This window comes from Salvelinus alpinus, chromosome 13 (assembly GCF_045679555.1).
Source record: "Salvelinus alpinus chromosome 13, SLU_Salpinus.1, whole genome shotgun sequence".
Lineage (NCBI taxonomy): Eukaryota > Metazoa > Chordata > Actinopteri > Salmoniformes > Salmonidae > Salvelinus > Salvelinus alpinus.
In genome coordinates, this window is record NC_092098.1 from 25,500,223 (window position 1) to 25,517,139 (window position 16,917).

At 45.7% G+C, this 16,917-nt stretch overlaps 1 protein-coding gene across 4 annotated transcripts in view; it reads right to left on the reverse strand.

The window, feature by feature from the left end:
* LOC139537444 (mediator of RNA polymerase II transcription subunit 13-like) overlaps positions 1–16,917 on the reverse strand; it is a 151,921-nt gene that overhangs the window by 34,068 nt on the left and 100,936 nt on the right. For all 4 annotated transcript variants that reach the window (XM_071338738.1, XM_071338737.1, XM_071338735.1 and 1 more), the window contains 7 exons: positions 14,571–14,733; positions 13,589–13,699; positions 7,641–8,402; positions 6,032–6,248; positions 2,549–2,579; positions 1,283–1,404; positions 284–374 (listed from right to left, as the gene is read on the reverse strand). In XM_071338738.1, coding sequence (XP_071194839.1) covers positions 284–374; positions 1,283–1,404; positions 2,549–2,579; positions 6,032–6,248; positions 7,641–8,402; positions 13,589–13,699; positions 14,571–14,733 — 1,497 coding nt within the window. The remainder of the gene's footprint in view (positions 1–283; positions 375–1,282; positions 1,405–2,548; positions 2,580–6,031; positions 6,249–7,640; positions 8,403–13,588; positions 13,700–14,570; positions 14,734–16,917) is intronic.

Here is a 16,917-nt window from a genome sequence, read left to right on the forward strand (position 1 = left end):
TGTATCATCCTTAGGCCTTTTAAGCAGCAATCTGTGATTGCTACATCCATTTTTGGACTTATAAATTAATGATATATACACATTGAATATAACTTAGAAATGCCTCATGAGCTGGATTCAACTGTCGTACCCCCATCAGAACCCAAAATATACGCTTGTTTTACACCGATGTTTTACAAACACTGTATAGCCTCAAAACATGGTTAAAAGTATCATTTTGATATCATGGATGGTGAGACCTTACATCCATAGGTCTGTCTAAAGCAGTGAGAAGCAGACTTACTAATGCAGGAGACTGGGTCAAGAGGGGCTGGCTTTGGTTCCTTGTTGCCAAATGTATTATCTGTTCCATTCACCGCACGTCTGGAACCAGGCTGTTGAATATAAACAAAAACATGGCAATAATAAGATTAAAAACATAGAAGTTTATCCACAAAAACATAAAACATTTAATTGCATGTATCTCTTGCAAAATAGTTTGTCTCAATGAGAGAAACCTGTACAAAGTTTACATAAAATAACACAACCTAACATAAATCAATATTTAAACAAATCTGAAACCTGAGGACAGTGACAGTCAGCAAGTTGATATGACATTAGTTCCGCAACAACAACAAAGCCCCTGCAATGATGGGTTGGGGAACCCTGTCAACAGGCTGTAACATTACACTCCTCAGTGTATTGTTGCACAGTTGGTACCCAGCCACCTAGTCACCAGAGATAGCAGAGCACAGAAGGGGTTGGACTGTGACTGCTCTGTTCTGTGGGGGCCAGAGTCAGAACAGAGCCCTTTGGAAGCCACCATATCCATCTTTGGGGCTGGGAAAAATACTTTCTGAATCTAAGCCACTATGGCTGCATTTACACAGGCAACCCAAATTTGATATTTTTGCCACTAATTGGTCTTTTGACCAATCAGATCAAATCTTTTGCCAATAATTGGACAGCAGATCAGAATTGGTCTGCCTGTGTAAACAGACTATTACACTGCAATGTGTTGTAGGATGACGTGTTAACCACAGCCGTTGAGGTACTGCACGTATGCAACATTCTGGCTCACCAACACACACAAGATGCGCACGCACACACAAACACTTGGCGTCTCTTGCCAGGCGGTACTCTAGCTAATGGGATATTCATTGTGGTTTAGTGCAGTGGGCAGGCTGTAGTGCTGGCAGGCCTCACTGACCGCGAGTTCATGCTCGTCTCTCTCACACTCTCTCTCTCACACGCACACACGCACACGCACACGCACACACACACACACAGGCCCCGTACTGACCGTGAGCTCGTCCTCATCAGAGTTGAAGAGGTTGTCAAGGTCGTTGATGGACACGGCCAGGTCGGTCTCGTGGATTAGGCTAGTGGACGCAGTGCGTGCGTTTGCTGCTTCCCGTGCTGCGTCTGGACGGGGGGAGAGGAACAACAAACACCAGGGCTAGGTAAATAACCCACCTCTAGCTCAGGCTCTCTCTAACACTCCCATATATACCTCAACATCAGAGGCTGGCAGTCTTACAAGTGGCCCTGAGGCTGCATTCAATAGCTAGTAAACATGTGAGAACGCTCTAACACCCTGCTAAATCAATTCTGAATGAAGTCAATGAAACGTAGTAATGCACCTACATGCCTGAGGGATCTAGACAAGACTGTCATTAAGATTCATATGCAGTGTGAGCTATGGATACCCCACACTATTCTGGCTGAGACTGACTTATTGCATTTACTGTTGCTGAGAGAAGCCTATGACAGACAGGTGGTAAGCTACAGGCTTCACCCCATCATCCAAGGCTACCATAAGCTCTATTCGCACGGGACTAGTATTACTATAGAACGTCGGTTATGTAATTGTTAACCCAGCATGTCTGTTTTTCCATTGGACATTTCGGACGGAATTAATTTTTTCTCATTCCAAATGGACCGTTCTGACGGAAGCCTGGAGGCTCTTCTAGGAGTGAAGATATTTCAACTTCTCAAGAGATAGTTTGGCTTTCAGTTCGAAGAAAACAATTATATATATCAATAAGAACCATGAACTGTAATTAATAAATGAATTTGCACAATATCATCTGCTGAATCTTTCAAGAGAAAAAGGCACTATGAAAGTTATGTGACAAACCAGACCATTCATCTGTAGGCTACGTGCAGCACTTTGTTTTAAGCATCAATTTGTTCCCATGTTCTTACCCAAACTGGGTGCAGCACCTGTTCAACTCTGTAATATCCCTCAAAACACAGGGATGAGGATTTGCACAGGCTTTATCAGAGGACCTGGGAGTTTGCAGAAAAACAACAGGTTCTTGGGGCTGGAATAATAACCTTCCCGCCAAGTAATAATTACCGACATGGCAGATTGGGACGGGACTAAAATGACATGGTGTTTTAAGCTCGTGCATGTAATTACATTACCTGTCCTCCCCCAGTAAGTCAAACTAAAGGCTGCTACTGCTGTCACTCAGGTAATTGACCCAGGTAATGACAGCCATGTCCCTGTCATCTAACAGAGCCAAGAGTTGTACAGTACAGCAGAGACAGACAGGATCCTTACCATCTGATGGACCTGCTGCTCCATCCTCCCCCTGCGAGCGAGAAGCAAAGAGAGAGAGAGAGAGAGAAACAGAGAAAGATAAACAAAGAGTGAGACAGAGAGAGAAACAAAGAGAGACAGAGAGAGAAACAAAGAGAGATACAGATAGAGGGAGAGAGACAGACAGAGACAGAGAGAGAAACAAAGAGAGACACAGATAGAGGGAGAGAGACAGACAGAGACAGAGAGAGAAACAAATGGAGATACAGATAGCGAGAGAGCGAGACAGACAAAGAGAGAGATCAATATTGTGCACAAAACAAATGCAAAGAAACAAAACCAATAGGATACAGCTGATCAAACAATAAAATTATATCGATAATGGATAAAAGGCAATAGCAGATAGTCTATATGAAACTGCAAAGAAAATAATACAATAAACACAGACTAAATAACATAAGAGAAAGTACTGTAGAAAGTACACAGGTGCCTCCAGCCCGAGAGCCGGGCTGCTCTCTCAGTCTCAGTGGAGAGTACGTTTATTTTTGGCACACTTCAAAAAATGCAGAGAGAATAAAGAGAAGAGGGGAACGAACGACTCTGAGGAGATTTCCAGACAAGGCTCCCAGTGTAAGGGAGAAATGCCATGGCCGCCTGGGAGGGAGCCCTAATGCCACTACACGTTGTCAATATCTCTCTGTGATAGGGCTGTATGCTCTTATGATGGGGCCCCCGTGTACATGGCAGGCAGACACTCGCTGTGCGAGCAAATATGCACAAACACAAGGGGTTGGGGCTGAGGGAATGCTCTCTCTCTCTCTCTCTCTCTCTCTCCACTCTGTGACGCCAAATAATGCGAACGTGGAAGCACTAGTGACATGGCAGTCAGTGTGGTGTTCATATTGTGCCCCACAGTATAGCACCAGTGACTTGCCTTTCCTGTTTTCTCTGCCGCTGCTGTACGCCCGGCTCCACTGCTAAGTGAGTGTGCTATATTATTTCATTGGCAGGAGTTTCTAGGGGTTCAACTACAGAACGTTTGGAGCTTTGCCAGCACACAGACAACTCAGGAGGTGGGGAACATAAACCAATTTGGCAAATAGCACTACCTAGAAAGTCTGTGGCCCGCACCCACTCATGAACACACACATAAAAGTGCACAAAAGATAGGCTGTCACTTTGCAGTATCATCAATGGAGTGTGAAGCATGACCCAGGGGGGAGGAGGTAGCTGAACACACACACACACACGCACACACACACACACACACACACACACACACACACACACACACACACACACACACACACACACACACACACACACACACACACACACACACACACACACACACACACACACACACACACACAAACACACACACACACAGAGCGCACAGCAGCAGACTGTGGCACCACTGCACATAGTGGCCACTGGGGGACCTCCTGTATAGAAGCAGCGCAGCAGCAACCGCACACAGTACAATACCACACACACACACAGTACAATACCACACACACACTCACAGTACAATACCACACACACACAGTACAATACCACACACACACAGTACAATACCACACACACACACAGTGCAATACCACACACACACAGTACAATACCACACACACACAGTACAATACCACACACACAGTACAACACCACACACACACACAGTACAATACCACACACACAGTACAATACCACACACACACACAGTACAATACCACACACACACACACACACACACACACACACACACACAGTACAATACCACACACACAGTACAATACCACACACACAGTACAATACCACACACACAGTACAATACCACACACACACACAGTACAACACCACACACAGTACAACACCACACACACAGTACAACACCACACACACAGTCACACAAACAGTACAATACCACACACACAGTACTATACCACACACACACACAGTACAACACCACACACACAGTACAATACCACACACACACACACACACAGTACAACACCACACACACACAGTACAATACCACACACACAGTACAACACCACACACACACACACAGTACAATACCACACACACAGTACAATACCACACACACACACACAGTACAACACCACACACACAACGGAGAAGAAAAAAATCTCAGCAACCCTCGTGAAATAAAACAAAAAAGCTATTTTAAAAATGCACGGTTCAGTGAGCCAGGTTTATTGGCCTGTTAAAGCCCCAGCCAGCCTCGCACATCCCTCCTCCTCCACGCCAGCCTGCTGCAGACATGCATCCTCACAGGCAGACAGGCAGGGAAGCAGGCAGGGCCAGGGAGGCTGACTGCCAGGGAAGCTGACTCCCATTCCCACGCTCTCCCCCCTGTCCTCCCCCTAGTGCTGACGGCATTTCCACAGCTAACAGGTGGTACAGGTTTAGAAACAGAGAGAAACAATATTAAGACAAGACTGAGCCCACAGGCTAGCAGAGCGAGACTGAGCCCACAGGCTAGCAGAAGCGAGACTGAGCCCACAGGCTAGTAGAGCGAGACTGAGCCCACAGGCTAGCAGAGCGAGACTGAGCCCACAGGCTAGCAGAAGCGAGACTGAGCCCACAGGCTAGTAGAGCGAGACTTGAGCCCACAGTCTAGTAGAGCGAGACTGAGCCCACAGGCTAGTAGAGCGAGACTGAGCCCACAGGCTAGCAGAGCGAGACTGAGCCCACAGGCTAGCAGGGCGAGACTGATCCCACAGGCTAGTAGAGCGAGACTGAGCCCACAGGCTAGTAGAGCGAGACTGAGCCCACAGGCTAGAAGAGCGAGACTGAGCCCACAGGCTAGTAGAGCGAGACTGAGCCCACAGGCTAGTAGAGCGAGACTTGAGCCCACAGTCTAGTAGAGCGAGACTGAGCCCACAGGCTAGTAGAGCGAAACTGAGCCCACAGGCTAGTAGAGCGAGACTTGAGCCCACAGTTTAGTAGAGCGAGACTTGAGCCCACAGTCTAGTAGAGCGAGACTGAGCCAACAGTCTAGTAGAGGGAGAGATGGGGCAGCTGGAAAATACTAAACTAAACAAAATGAGAAATTACAGAGTCAAACTATTTCGGCATCTCTCTACTGGGATAACAAAGGGAGCTGGAGCTGGCTTCCTGAGCAGTAGATTTTGTGGAAACGAGGGCAGAATACAGCTAGTGACACATTTACAGTGTAGGGTTGCTGACGCCTTATCTTGTGACCCTAAACCGAACTCTTCCTACTTCCTGACCCTAAAGAGCATCACAACAGTGGCAAGTTGGAGTCAGCAGCGAGGGGAGGAAAGGATTTGCCTCAGCCGCCCCAGTTACAAGTACAATTTTAGTCACTTAGCAGACGCTCTTATCTAGAGCGACTTACAGGATAGTTTTTTTGTGCCTAGTCGGCTCGGGGATTCAAACCAGCAACCTTTCAGTTACTCTTTACCCTTTCAGTTACTCAACCTTTCAGTTACTCTTTTCAAGTTGTACATTTAGGACTACCTTGTGTTTCTTCCCGGGCTGGCGTTCGCCACCCGTTTTGTCCTTCTTGTCGGAGAAGGAGAACTTGACGTCCCCGTCCTCGAAGGCGTAGGGGTCCACCTCAGGCTCATGGTCATCGTCGGTGATGGCGGCGACCAGGTACTGGTTCCTCCGCTGAATGTACATCTGCACGCGCTCCTCAGACACCTTCAGAGGCCGCTTAGATGTGGCCATCAGCCTGGGAACAGGAGACACAGTGAGAGGACAGAATATTCATTATGATATATAGGGCCAGATAGTACAGTCATTTACTGATAACAGAGTGGGATGCAGTTATACTGTTTGTTTAGGCCTATATGGCTGTGCAGATCATCTATCAACATTGTGGGGAGGTAGAGACATTTTAATCTGTTGCTATGCATGTCTCTTTTTCAACGTAATCTGTGAATAATCTTTCCTATGACTATGGGCCTGTGTTCTAGTTGCTGATGTTGTTGTTCAGATGTTACTGGACTGAATGAGCCCCGCTGGGCCCCTCTGAGGGGAGGGACCCAGCTCATGTAGGTCCCTTCTCTCTCTCTCCCTCCCTCTCTCCGGCTAGGCTGTGATGCGAGGTGACAGTGCACAGTGGCCCCGGACAGAGATTAGCAGCCATTTAGAGCTGCTTCCCGGCCACCAGGATTACTCCCGCCCGCTCTCCGCACCAGAATAGCCCACAGCACTGTCCAGCATCCATCCCTGAAATTGTATAACCCCTCCGATAATTCCCAAGACCGCCACTGCTCGGCCTGGCCGGACGGCTAGCCTGCTTGCCTGCTCTCCGGCGCACCGATCCTAGTCCGTCTCAGCCTCTCTGTCACTCTTTGCATCCCTCTCTCCCTCCACATCCCTTTCTCTCTGCTCTCTCTCTCGAGTCCACTTCTATCTTCTCCCTCTCTCAGTGAAGCGACACCTCTGCTCTGACATCAAGGTTTTGAAGATACCTCCTTCACGTGTTCAGGGTGGAGAGGTAGGAAGCAGGGGGAGTTGTAATGGAGAGGGCGTAGATAGATGGATCCATTTATTTATATAACCCTACCTCTATCCCTCCATCTCTGGGGCCCTGTGTGTGTGTGTGTTTGTGTGTTTGTGTGTGTGTGTGTGTGTGTGTGTGTGTGTGTGTGTGTGTGTGTGTGTGTGTGTGTGTGTGTGTGTGTGTGTGTGTGTGTGTGTGTGTGTGTGTGTGTTGGGGGGATCAATAAGCTCTCTCCAGTCTCTGCTGCAGTGCTGGCCATGCACATTAGTGATGTATGATGTCAAAAGGGCACATAGCGAGAGATTAACATGCCGTGTGTGCTCAGCGCCACCACAGAACATTCTAAGGCAGGGGCGGGGAGGGAGGGAGGGGAGGCCCGGTTGTGCATCACTGCTCTTTCAATCACTTTATTTTCTAGAATGTTGGAGGTACTCAAAATGGGGCCTGTCTGTGTGCCAGAGGGGGTGATGGGAAGGGAGGGAGGGTTGGATGGCTGACCAGTGAGTCAGTAAATGGTTGGGGGCCTCTAGCACCCTCTATGGGCAATAGTGGGTGTTGAATGGTTAAATCAATGGGGAGATAAGAATGAATGAATGAACAGGGATAGACACTCACTCAGTGACAGACACCACCTCCTGTCCTCCCGAGGCCTCGTCTCTCTCCCTGTCCCTCAGCTTGTCCCAAGGCAGCGTTGGCGTGGGTATTGCGGCCTCTTTCCTCCTGGGCAGGTTGAAGAACCTCCATGGCGCTGGGGAGCCGTCCTCCTCCAGGTTGACTGCAGAGCCTACGTACACAGTGGGCTCCAGGGGCTCGGGTGGGTAGGCCGTGTGGGGGTGGTGGAAGTGCTGGGCCAGGCCATCCAGTCCACGGTGGTCCCCGACGCCACCCTTCTGTTCCGCCAGGCAGGGCTCCGGGGGTGACTGGTAGAAGTGTTGGCTGTGGGGGGTGGAGGGGTTCTTTAAAGAGCCGTCACCCGTCTCCTCTCCTCTGTCGCGCTCACAGGGGTGGGGGCTGAGGGGAGGGGGCTGAGGGGAACCTGTCATCTCTGAGGAACCACCGGCACTACCCACCCCTCCGTCGTGCCGCTGGGGGGTCTTGGTGACACCGTCGGCAGGGTGGAGGCCAGGGAAGCGACCCCGCTCCTGCTGGGCCCTCATGGCAAGCCTCTGGCCTGCCGCCTTCGTCTCCATGGTAACGTCATCGCAGGCGGCGCTGCGGTGGTGGAAGGGTGTCTGTGGCCTCTTGGTCTGCTTGTCGCTCTTCTCTGGCTTGTCACCCCCAGTCTTGTGCTTGGTGGGTGGCTGGGTGTGGGTGGGCTGGCCTGCTGACTGGGGCTGGCCCGGGGTACCACCACCTCGCTGTTTCAGGGCTTTATGCCTGGAAGGAAACAGAGGAAGAGAAAGCATGTAATTTACATGTCTCACTGCAAGACAAACAATAATGCCATTCCTTCACCTGTGTTAAGGTTGTGTATTCATTAGCTCAATAAACAGTGTTGAGAGGCAACACTGATCTACTTCAATCAATTACCAAAAACAAACTGATCTACAGAACATTTAAATTCAGACTCAAAGTCAGGTGTTTGAGATGTGTACATTTATATTGAATTCATATTTAATGCTGATTTATACTGAAAATATATTTAACGCAGATAGTATGAAACACATTCATTACATTTATTCCCAATTACATATAGTAAACTGTAGATCTTTCACTTCCTACTTTTTACTCATTTGCTTTGTGTTAAAAGTAAATGTAACCAGTCAAAGGACCAATCTGGCAATTATACGTTTTCATGTCTTTACTGAACACACCATGTAAACATTCACAGTGCAGGGTGGGAAAAGCATGTGAACCCTTGGACTTCATAACTGGTTGACCCTCCTTTGGCAGCAATAACCTCAACCAAACGTTTTCTGTAGTTGCGGATCAGACCTGCTCAACGGTCAGGAGGAATTTTGGACCACTCCTCTTTAAAAAACTGTTTCAGTTCAGCAATATTCTTGGGATGTCTGATGTGAACTGCTCTCTTGAAGTCATGCCACAGCATCTCAATCGAGTTGTGGTCAGGACTCTGACTGGGCCACTCCAGAAGGCGTATTTTCTTCTGTTGAAGCCATTCTGTTGTTGATTTACTTCTGTGTTTTGGGTCGTTGCCCTGTTGCATCACCCAAGTTCTGTTGAGCTTCAATTGGTGGACAGATAGCCTAACATTCTCCTGCAAACTGTCTTGATAAACTTGGGAAGTCATTTTTCCGTTGATGATAACGAGCTGTCCAGGCCCTGAGGCAGCAAAGCAGCCCCAAACCATGATGCTCCCTCCACCATACTTTACAGTGGGGATGAAGTTTTGATGTTGGTGTGCTGTGCCTGTTTTTCTCCACACATAGTGTTGTGTGTTCCTTCCAAACAACTCAACTGTAGTTTCATCTGTCCACAGAACATTTTGCCAGAAGCGCTGTGGAACAACCAGGTGAGATGTTAACATCTCTAATCTCGTCTCATTGATTGGACTCCAGGTTAGCTGACTTCTGACTCCAATTAGCTTTTGAAGAAGTCATTAGCCTAAGGGTTCACATACTTTTTCCAACCTACACTGTGAATGTTTAAATTATGTATTCAAAATATACAAGAAAAATACAATAATTTGTGTGTTATTATTTTAAGCACACTATTGTTGTGACATTTTATGACCAATTTATGCAGAAATCCAGGTAATTCCAAAGGGTTCACATACTTTTTCTTGCCACTGTAAAATAAACAAATGAATTCCTCTCAAATCTAATAAACTCCTCATGTCATGCTGATGCTACTCTAACAAACATATTAAACTGATGTTATTATCCTGCACTCTATTGGCCTCCTAACCACAACCAAAACCATGCATCTTGTCTAGCTCACACCCACTAGAATAGAGCATTCCCCAAAGGCTGTGTTTATTGGGGAGAAAACTGAGTGAAGCGTGTGTGCCCTCCTGAACATGACCCAGGTTGGAAGGAGACCTGTTTCTGGTTGGGTTTAAATTGTCTGGAATGTGTTGTGGTGGTCCCCAGCCCTTAGGCCCCCAAAGCTCTCTAGGCTGCCCTGTCAGACACCTGGCCTGGCCCCTCTGTGACCATTGTGTGTGTCGCGTCGTGACCAGACCCCATAAAGCTCTGGCTGAGTCAAGCTCCCCTGCTAACCAGCCTGCCTGTTACTGCTGACCCTGGCCCAGTGCATACCACCACCACCTCTGCTGTCAACACTCAAACACACACACTGTCCCCAGTTCAGGCCCGGGGAGAGGCAGCCACTAAGTTACCTCTCATGTTTCACTGTAAGGGGACCGAGGAGCAGTGGTGGAAAAAGTACTCATGTGTCATACTTGAGTAAAAGTAAAGATACCTTAATAGAAAATGACTCAAGTAAAAGTGAAAGTCACTCAGTAAAATACTACAAGTCTTTAGTTTTAAATATACTTAAGTAACAAAAGTAAATATAATTAATAAAATATTCTTAAGTATCAAAAGTAAAAGTATAAATAATTTCAAATTCCTTATATTAAGCAAACCATTATTTACAAATAGTCAGGGGCATACTCAAACACTCAGACATCATTTACAAATTAAGTATTTGTGTTTAGTTAGTCTGTCAGATCAGAGGCAGTAGGGATGACCAGGGATTTTGTCTATAAGAGCGTGAATTGGATAATTTTCCTGTCCTGCTAAGCATTCAAAATGTAACGAGTACTTTTGGGTGTCAGGGAAAATGTATGGAGTCGAAAGTACATTATTTTCTTTAGGGATGTAGTGAAGTAAAAGTAAAAGTTCTCAAAAATATAAATAGTAAAGTACAGATACACCAAAAAACTACTTAAGTAGTACTTTAAAGTATTTTTATTTCAGTACTTTACACCACTGCCGAGGAGCAATAAATCTAAAGTCAGGCTATGACACTGGCTAGTGGCTGTGGGGGGAGGAGCAGAATGAGGGGGGTCAACTCAGGGTCAGCTCAGCTAGAGGGGGCACCGGGATGTTATTTGGCTGGTGGTCTGTCAGCACGGTAACCACAGGCTACTCTTGTGGTTGTGGAGAAGGCAGCATGTTGAGGGAGGGAGGTAGCTGTTGTCCTTCCCACTACTTCACAGGATTATAATATAACCGGGCTGTTTAACTGTCAGCAGGCAGAGAGCGGCAAGACGCAGCAAAAATAATATGCCGAGTGGGTAAACAATAACACACACACACAAACAACTTCCTGCAGCCAAGCCGATAGCCATTAGAATTTGCGCTGCACACACAGGAATTCCCTTTTCAATGTCACCTCCAGTACTCTAGGTCAGGGATTCTCAAAGTTTTTCTTTCTTTCTTTCTTTACATTTAATTTGTTTTCATGAATATTACTAACAACAACATATTAAACAAATTTTGGTCAAGGGATCCGTGGAATAAGTTTAGAGGGTGCAATACAATACAATGTAATATTATTATCTACAATTTATGTTCATAAAGGTCCAATGCAGCCATTTTTTAAATCTCAATATCAAATCTGGGTAACGATTAAGTACCTTACTGTGATTGTTTTCAATTAAAATGGTCAAAGATAAATAAAAATAGCTTCTTAGAAAATACCAATTTCTCAAGTAAGAACTGTCTCGGAGTTGTTTATGGGGAGGGGAAAACTGAAAATGTGCTTTTATTGGCAGTCTTTTTCTTATTGGTCTATTAACTAATTTACTGCATGATGATGTCACCATAGAAGGCCAAAACTCACTCCCACCAAAACAGGCAGAAATTTCAGGCTGTCTTTTTAAACAGCTCTTACCTAAAAGGGCATTATCATAATTTTGGCAATTTCACAGTATTACTCCAAACTCATAGTGTGGAAATATATATAAAACACAGAAAAATAGACCTGGGAAGCTCACAGGGATATTGGTATATTGGTATCCACATTCTTTTTCAATTATTTTGAATTCGCTTTAAAGCTGCAACAACCCAAAACAATTATCTGCCCCGTGACAAAATGTGTAGAATTGCAGGAAATGTGCTTGAAAACTGGGGGAAAAAATGATCCAATGCTCAGAGATGAGCCTTTAAAATGTTCCTTCCTGAGACTTGGTTCATCCAGTCATGCACTGCCAAAGTCATAGTAGAACTCCTTGTATGGTATTTTTCTCTCACTAGAGGTGTGTTCTGATTATGAGGGGTCTCTGATGAATTTTCTATCACAACAGGGGTCCCAAGCCCCAAAGAGTTAGGGAACCCCTCCTCTAGGTTCCCTCCAACTAATTAACACCTCTAGCCAGACTTCCCCAAAGTCAGTTCTCACATCCACACATTAACCCACTCCTTAAACAGGTCTTCTAGAGGTCTGACTGGCCTCTGGGTCTCTCCCACTGCATCCCTGTACACAGCCTGCCTTCCCTCACACCACCAGTGGAGAACAAGGGGCTCCCCCAATCTATAGTGAAAGGGCTCCTCGGGCAAAAAGACACAAACATACACAAAGCAAACTCCCAGAGAGAGAACATAAAGGAACAGAGTGTCTACTGGTACTCTGTTTATCATATATGCATAGTCACTTTAACCATATCTACATGTACATACTACCTCAATCAGCCTGACTAACGATGCCTGTATATAGCCTCGCTACTGTATATAGCCTCGCTACTGTATATAGCCTCGCTACTGTTATTTTTCACTGTCTTTTTTACTGCTGTTTTATTTCTTTACTTAACTATTGTTCACTTAATATATAAGTAACACCTGTTGTATTCGGCGCACGTGACAAATAAACTTTGATTTGATTTGTCAAGCACCTATTTCTGTGCAAGCTGCAGTGTGACGTGTGTTTCTGCCGCCGTGTATGTTTCTGCCAGGAGACAGCAGCGGGACATGCTGACTGCAGCCTTTCCCCTTCAGAGAGAACACACAAGCACGCACGCACGCACGCGCACGCACACACACACCACACCACACCACACCACGCGCACACACACACACACACACACACACACACACACACACACACACACACACACACACACACACACACACACACACACACACGTGATATTGTCTGTCTGTCTGTGTCCCAACCCCCAAACAGAAACAGCCTGGCAACAGTCAACCTCACATCCACACATTAACCCACTCTAGATGCAGCAGATCATTTATCAACATTAGGGTCTACAGACACTCTCCATTTTTAGACCAGCTATCTCCCTACCAAAGCCTTCTAGAGGTCGGAGTGGCCCCTGGGTCTCTCCCACTGGGTCCTAAATCACACCCAATTCCCTACATTGTGCACTACTATTGAACCTTGACAGGAGTGTTACTTAACAGACAAATAGAGATGAATGTCATATGCATTGAGATGAAAATGCATCTCAGATTTTAGACTGACGTATCGAATGTTGTTTTGCTGAGTAAGACTTCCAATGAGTAAGAATTCCTTAAAAGTAAAGCTTGTGTCTACACAATAAACTAGAAGTATATCCCCTTACAGAGGGCTTATGGTACAGGTCCTAGACAAGAGGAACACAAATAAACAAACAAATAAACACAGTATGCATCATTTACCTGGAGCAGTTGCAGTTTGATCTGTGTGTTGATTCTACAAAGTCCCAGGCCCCTACTTTCTCCATCAGCTCCTCCTCACAGGTACCGTTGGCTGTAGCTGAGAACTTACGCCTGGACAACACAACACACAACCATTGACTCAAAACATTAACCATATGTCCATTGTGTTTCTTACTATACTTCTCTAAAATATCAATTTGGTAAATGAAGCGTCATTGTGAAGGCGTGTGCCTGTTATTTGACAAACATGTTAGGCAACGTTGATTGTGTGTGTGTGTGTGTGTGCGTGCGCACGCACGTGTTGTGGTAGATCCTGCATATTCTCTCTAGGCTTCGTTGAATGTGTCTATGGTGTGGTAAACATGTATGTGTGTGAGGTTTCTTTTCAGCTGTGTGTGAGCATGTGTTCGTTGACAGTGTGTGTGACCATGTGTTTGTGTATGCCTGTTAGGGCTGCACAATTAATTGAATTCAGATCGAAATCGCAATATTGACATGCACAATATCCATAATACAAGAGCTCCATATCTCATGCAACACTTTTAAATGCCATTCAGTCGTGTTAGTTTACTCCATTTGTCATCTCTCTCCCTCTCTCCTCTTGCAGCTGCTTCGCACACACACCAAGCACCCCCTTCTGCCAGTCAAGCAGCTCAGTTCCTTCTCCTCGCTGTTAGATTCACTATAAGTTTGCAGGCTGTTCTGTTTGGTCAAATGCAGTCAACAGATTGTTCCAAACAAGAACGATGCTGCGTTCCACTTTGCTTCTTAATATAAATCATTTAATTTCTATGATTCCAACATTTCACCCAAGTGTTTTGATCTATATCGCAAGTCAAATCGAAATCTCGATATTCTGTAAAAATATTGCAAATACATATTTTGCCCATATCGTGCAGCTCACACACCTATAGCAATTCTACTTCTTCTAGGGGTTTGGTTGAGAGTGTGTGTATGCTGAGACAGTAGCAGAGACACGTACTTGTTCTGAGCTCTGTTGATATTGCACTCCTGCCAGACCCTCTCCACCACCTGGCTGGCTAGCCTGTGAGGGATCTTCCCCTCGTGGTGACTGGTGCTGTCCACACTGAAGCCATCCACAGCCGACGACATCTTCACCCACTTCAGAGCCGACTGGGAGTCCACTGGGGGAGGGAGGGATGGGAGGGAGTGGTTATGAATCGGCTCATCAAACCGCAAGTGGCAATATTTATTGTCCTACAATTACCAGCTTTGACAACACACCTCTTGACCACTGCTCACTATATGGGGGTATAGGCACCTGAGCAATAGAGCAAATGGAGCAGCTGCATCCCCACTTTCAAAATAGAGGTGCTGCAAACATGTTTTTGCACCCCAATTTATTTTTGTTACCACAAAAGTATCCTGATCCATTGGGCAATTTTCGATGATTAGTAATGTTTTGAGCTAGTCTGTATTAAAATAGATATGCCCATTTTATACACTATATAATTAATTAAAAGATTGCAGTTTGTAGCCCCCCCCCCCCGCCGTTCGGAAGATTAATGGTTTTGCCCTCTCTAAAGTTTTGCTTCGCCGCGTCTCTCCAGTATTTTGGAACAGAGCAGTTAGAAAGCACAAGTTGCGCCACTGGTCTTTTTGTCTATTTTGTTGACCTGTTGTTACATTTGTATCGTTGTTTATTGTTCGATGCACTCAGGGTGTTGTTACATATAATTTGAGCAGCACCACGAGCAAATTTTGTCATTTCACTTTGCCTCTAAGAACCATGATGAGCACGGGCATGTCTGATTAGGCTTTGAGGTATCTCAGTCTCTGGGAGAATCTCAGTTGCTCGTGTCCTCTCTCCTCGCCTCCTTCTCAAAACTCATTGGAGAAGGTCAGAGGGGAGGGACCTCTGGCTTTCTCATCCAATGGGTTTTGAGAAGGAAGCGAGGAGAGAGGACACGAGTAGTATGCAATTGGGATTCTCATGAGAAACTGCATGTCCGGTAGCTCGCGGGCTGTCAATGAGTAGCTAGCAAAGTAGATACTGAGAAATAATCAGTACGCCTAATATTATTACATGATTACATTTATGGGAGAAAAGTTATCCACAAGGTGTTTACAGACATTCAACACCATTCTGCATTTTTGCCATCTATTTCCCCAACGTCAGTCAGTTAAATCACATCGTTAAAATGTTTTCATTCAGTTACAAAAGTAACTGTCCTGGCTAAGCCTGATATGCGAGTGCATCGTGGCCGCTTCGCGGTTACAATGTAGCAGGGGTTGGAACTAAAATTACTTTCCAATCTTTTCGTATGTACTGTAAGTAGCCTTGCCAGAGTCTTTGCTTGTGTAAGCCAGAACAGCTCATAAGGCAGGAGCCTATCTCCTGTTTCTGTATAGCTTGATGCAGCTTGATGTACAAGTAGACCCCCTGGACAGGATGCTAGTCTATCGCAGGGCATTACCCCCCATCTCCTTAATGCTGAGTGCCAAGCAGAGAGGCATCAGGTCCCATTCTTACAGTCTTTTATCTGACTCTGCCTTCCAATCTCAGGTCAGACACTAACCACAAGGCAAGTTGTTCTGAACAGAATCTTTTTTTTTTTCTTCTTCGTTTCGTGCCACTGTTCTGACCAGCAAAATAAAGTTCTGGACCGGTTTGAACCCCAAAAAAGTAACGGTTTATACCATTCCTTTCTGTTCCTTTTTAAACCTCTGAAATCAATGTTTTTTCTACATTTAGCTCAACATTAAATTACTTAACCAATCAGTGCGGATAGAGCAGCTTGCTATGGAATTGGCAAGCTATTTACATACATTAGACAGACGTGTAGGGCGCGAGATGCGAGATCAGTTCTTGGGGTGGGGAGCGAGCAAGAAAGCGTGGAGGAGGCTTGGCTTGAAATGCTGGGCATCTTGTTGTTATGACATGCATTATCTGAATTAGGCTGACCAAATTATACCTACGAGGTGCAGCTTCTATAAAGGAACTTTGAATGTCATTGAACAGAGAGTTGGCTTAACGTTGGACGAGCGATAGCTAGCTAACAAGCTTGTGTGTGCAGAGTGGCACCAGAATTGAAATAAAAATACTTCTAACCTTTTGTAGTTAATAAATCCAATGTGAAATGTGATAACTAGAATATCATTAACTAGCATTCAAAAAGTGAATCCATTATTCTCCAATTAAAAATCTCTCTTCCTAATTTCTGAATCACGCTTGTAACATCAGTAGGCTACAGTAGCCTATACTTCGGAGGGGGAGGGGCAGGTAGCCTACACACACACACACAGGCAAATATTTTCAGCTGTCAGGCAGACACTGGAATATATTTCTGAATGACAGAGTGAGGGCT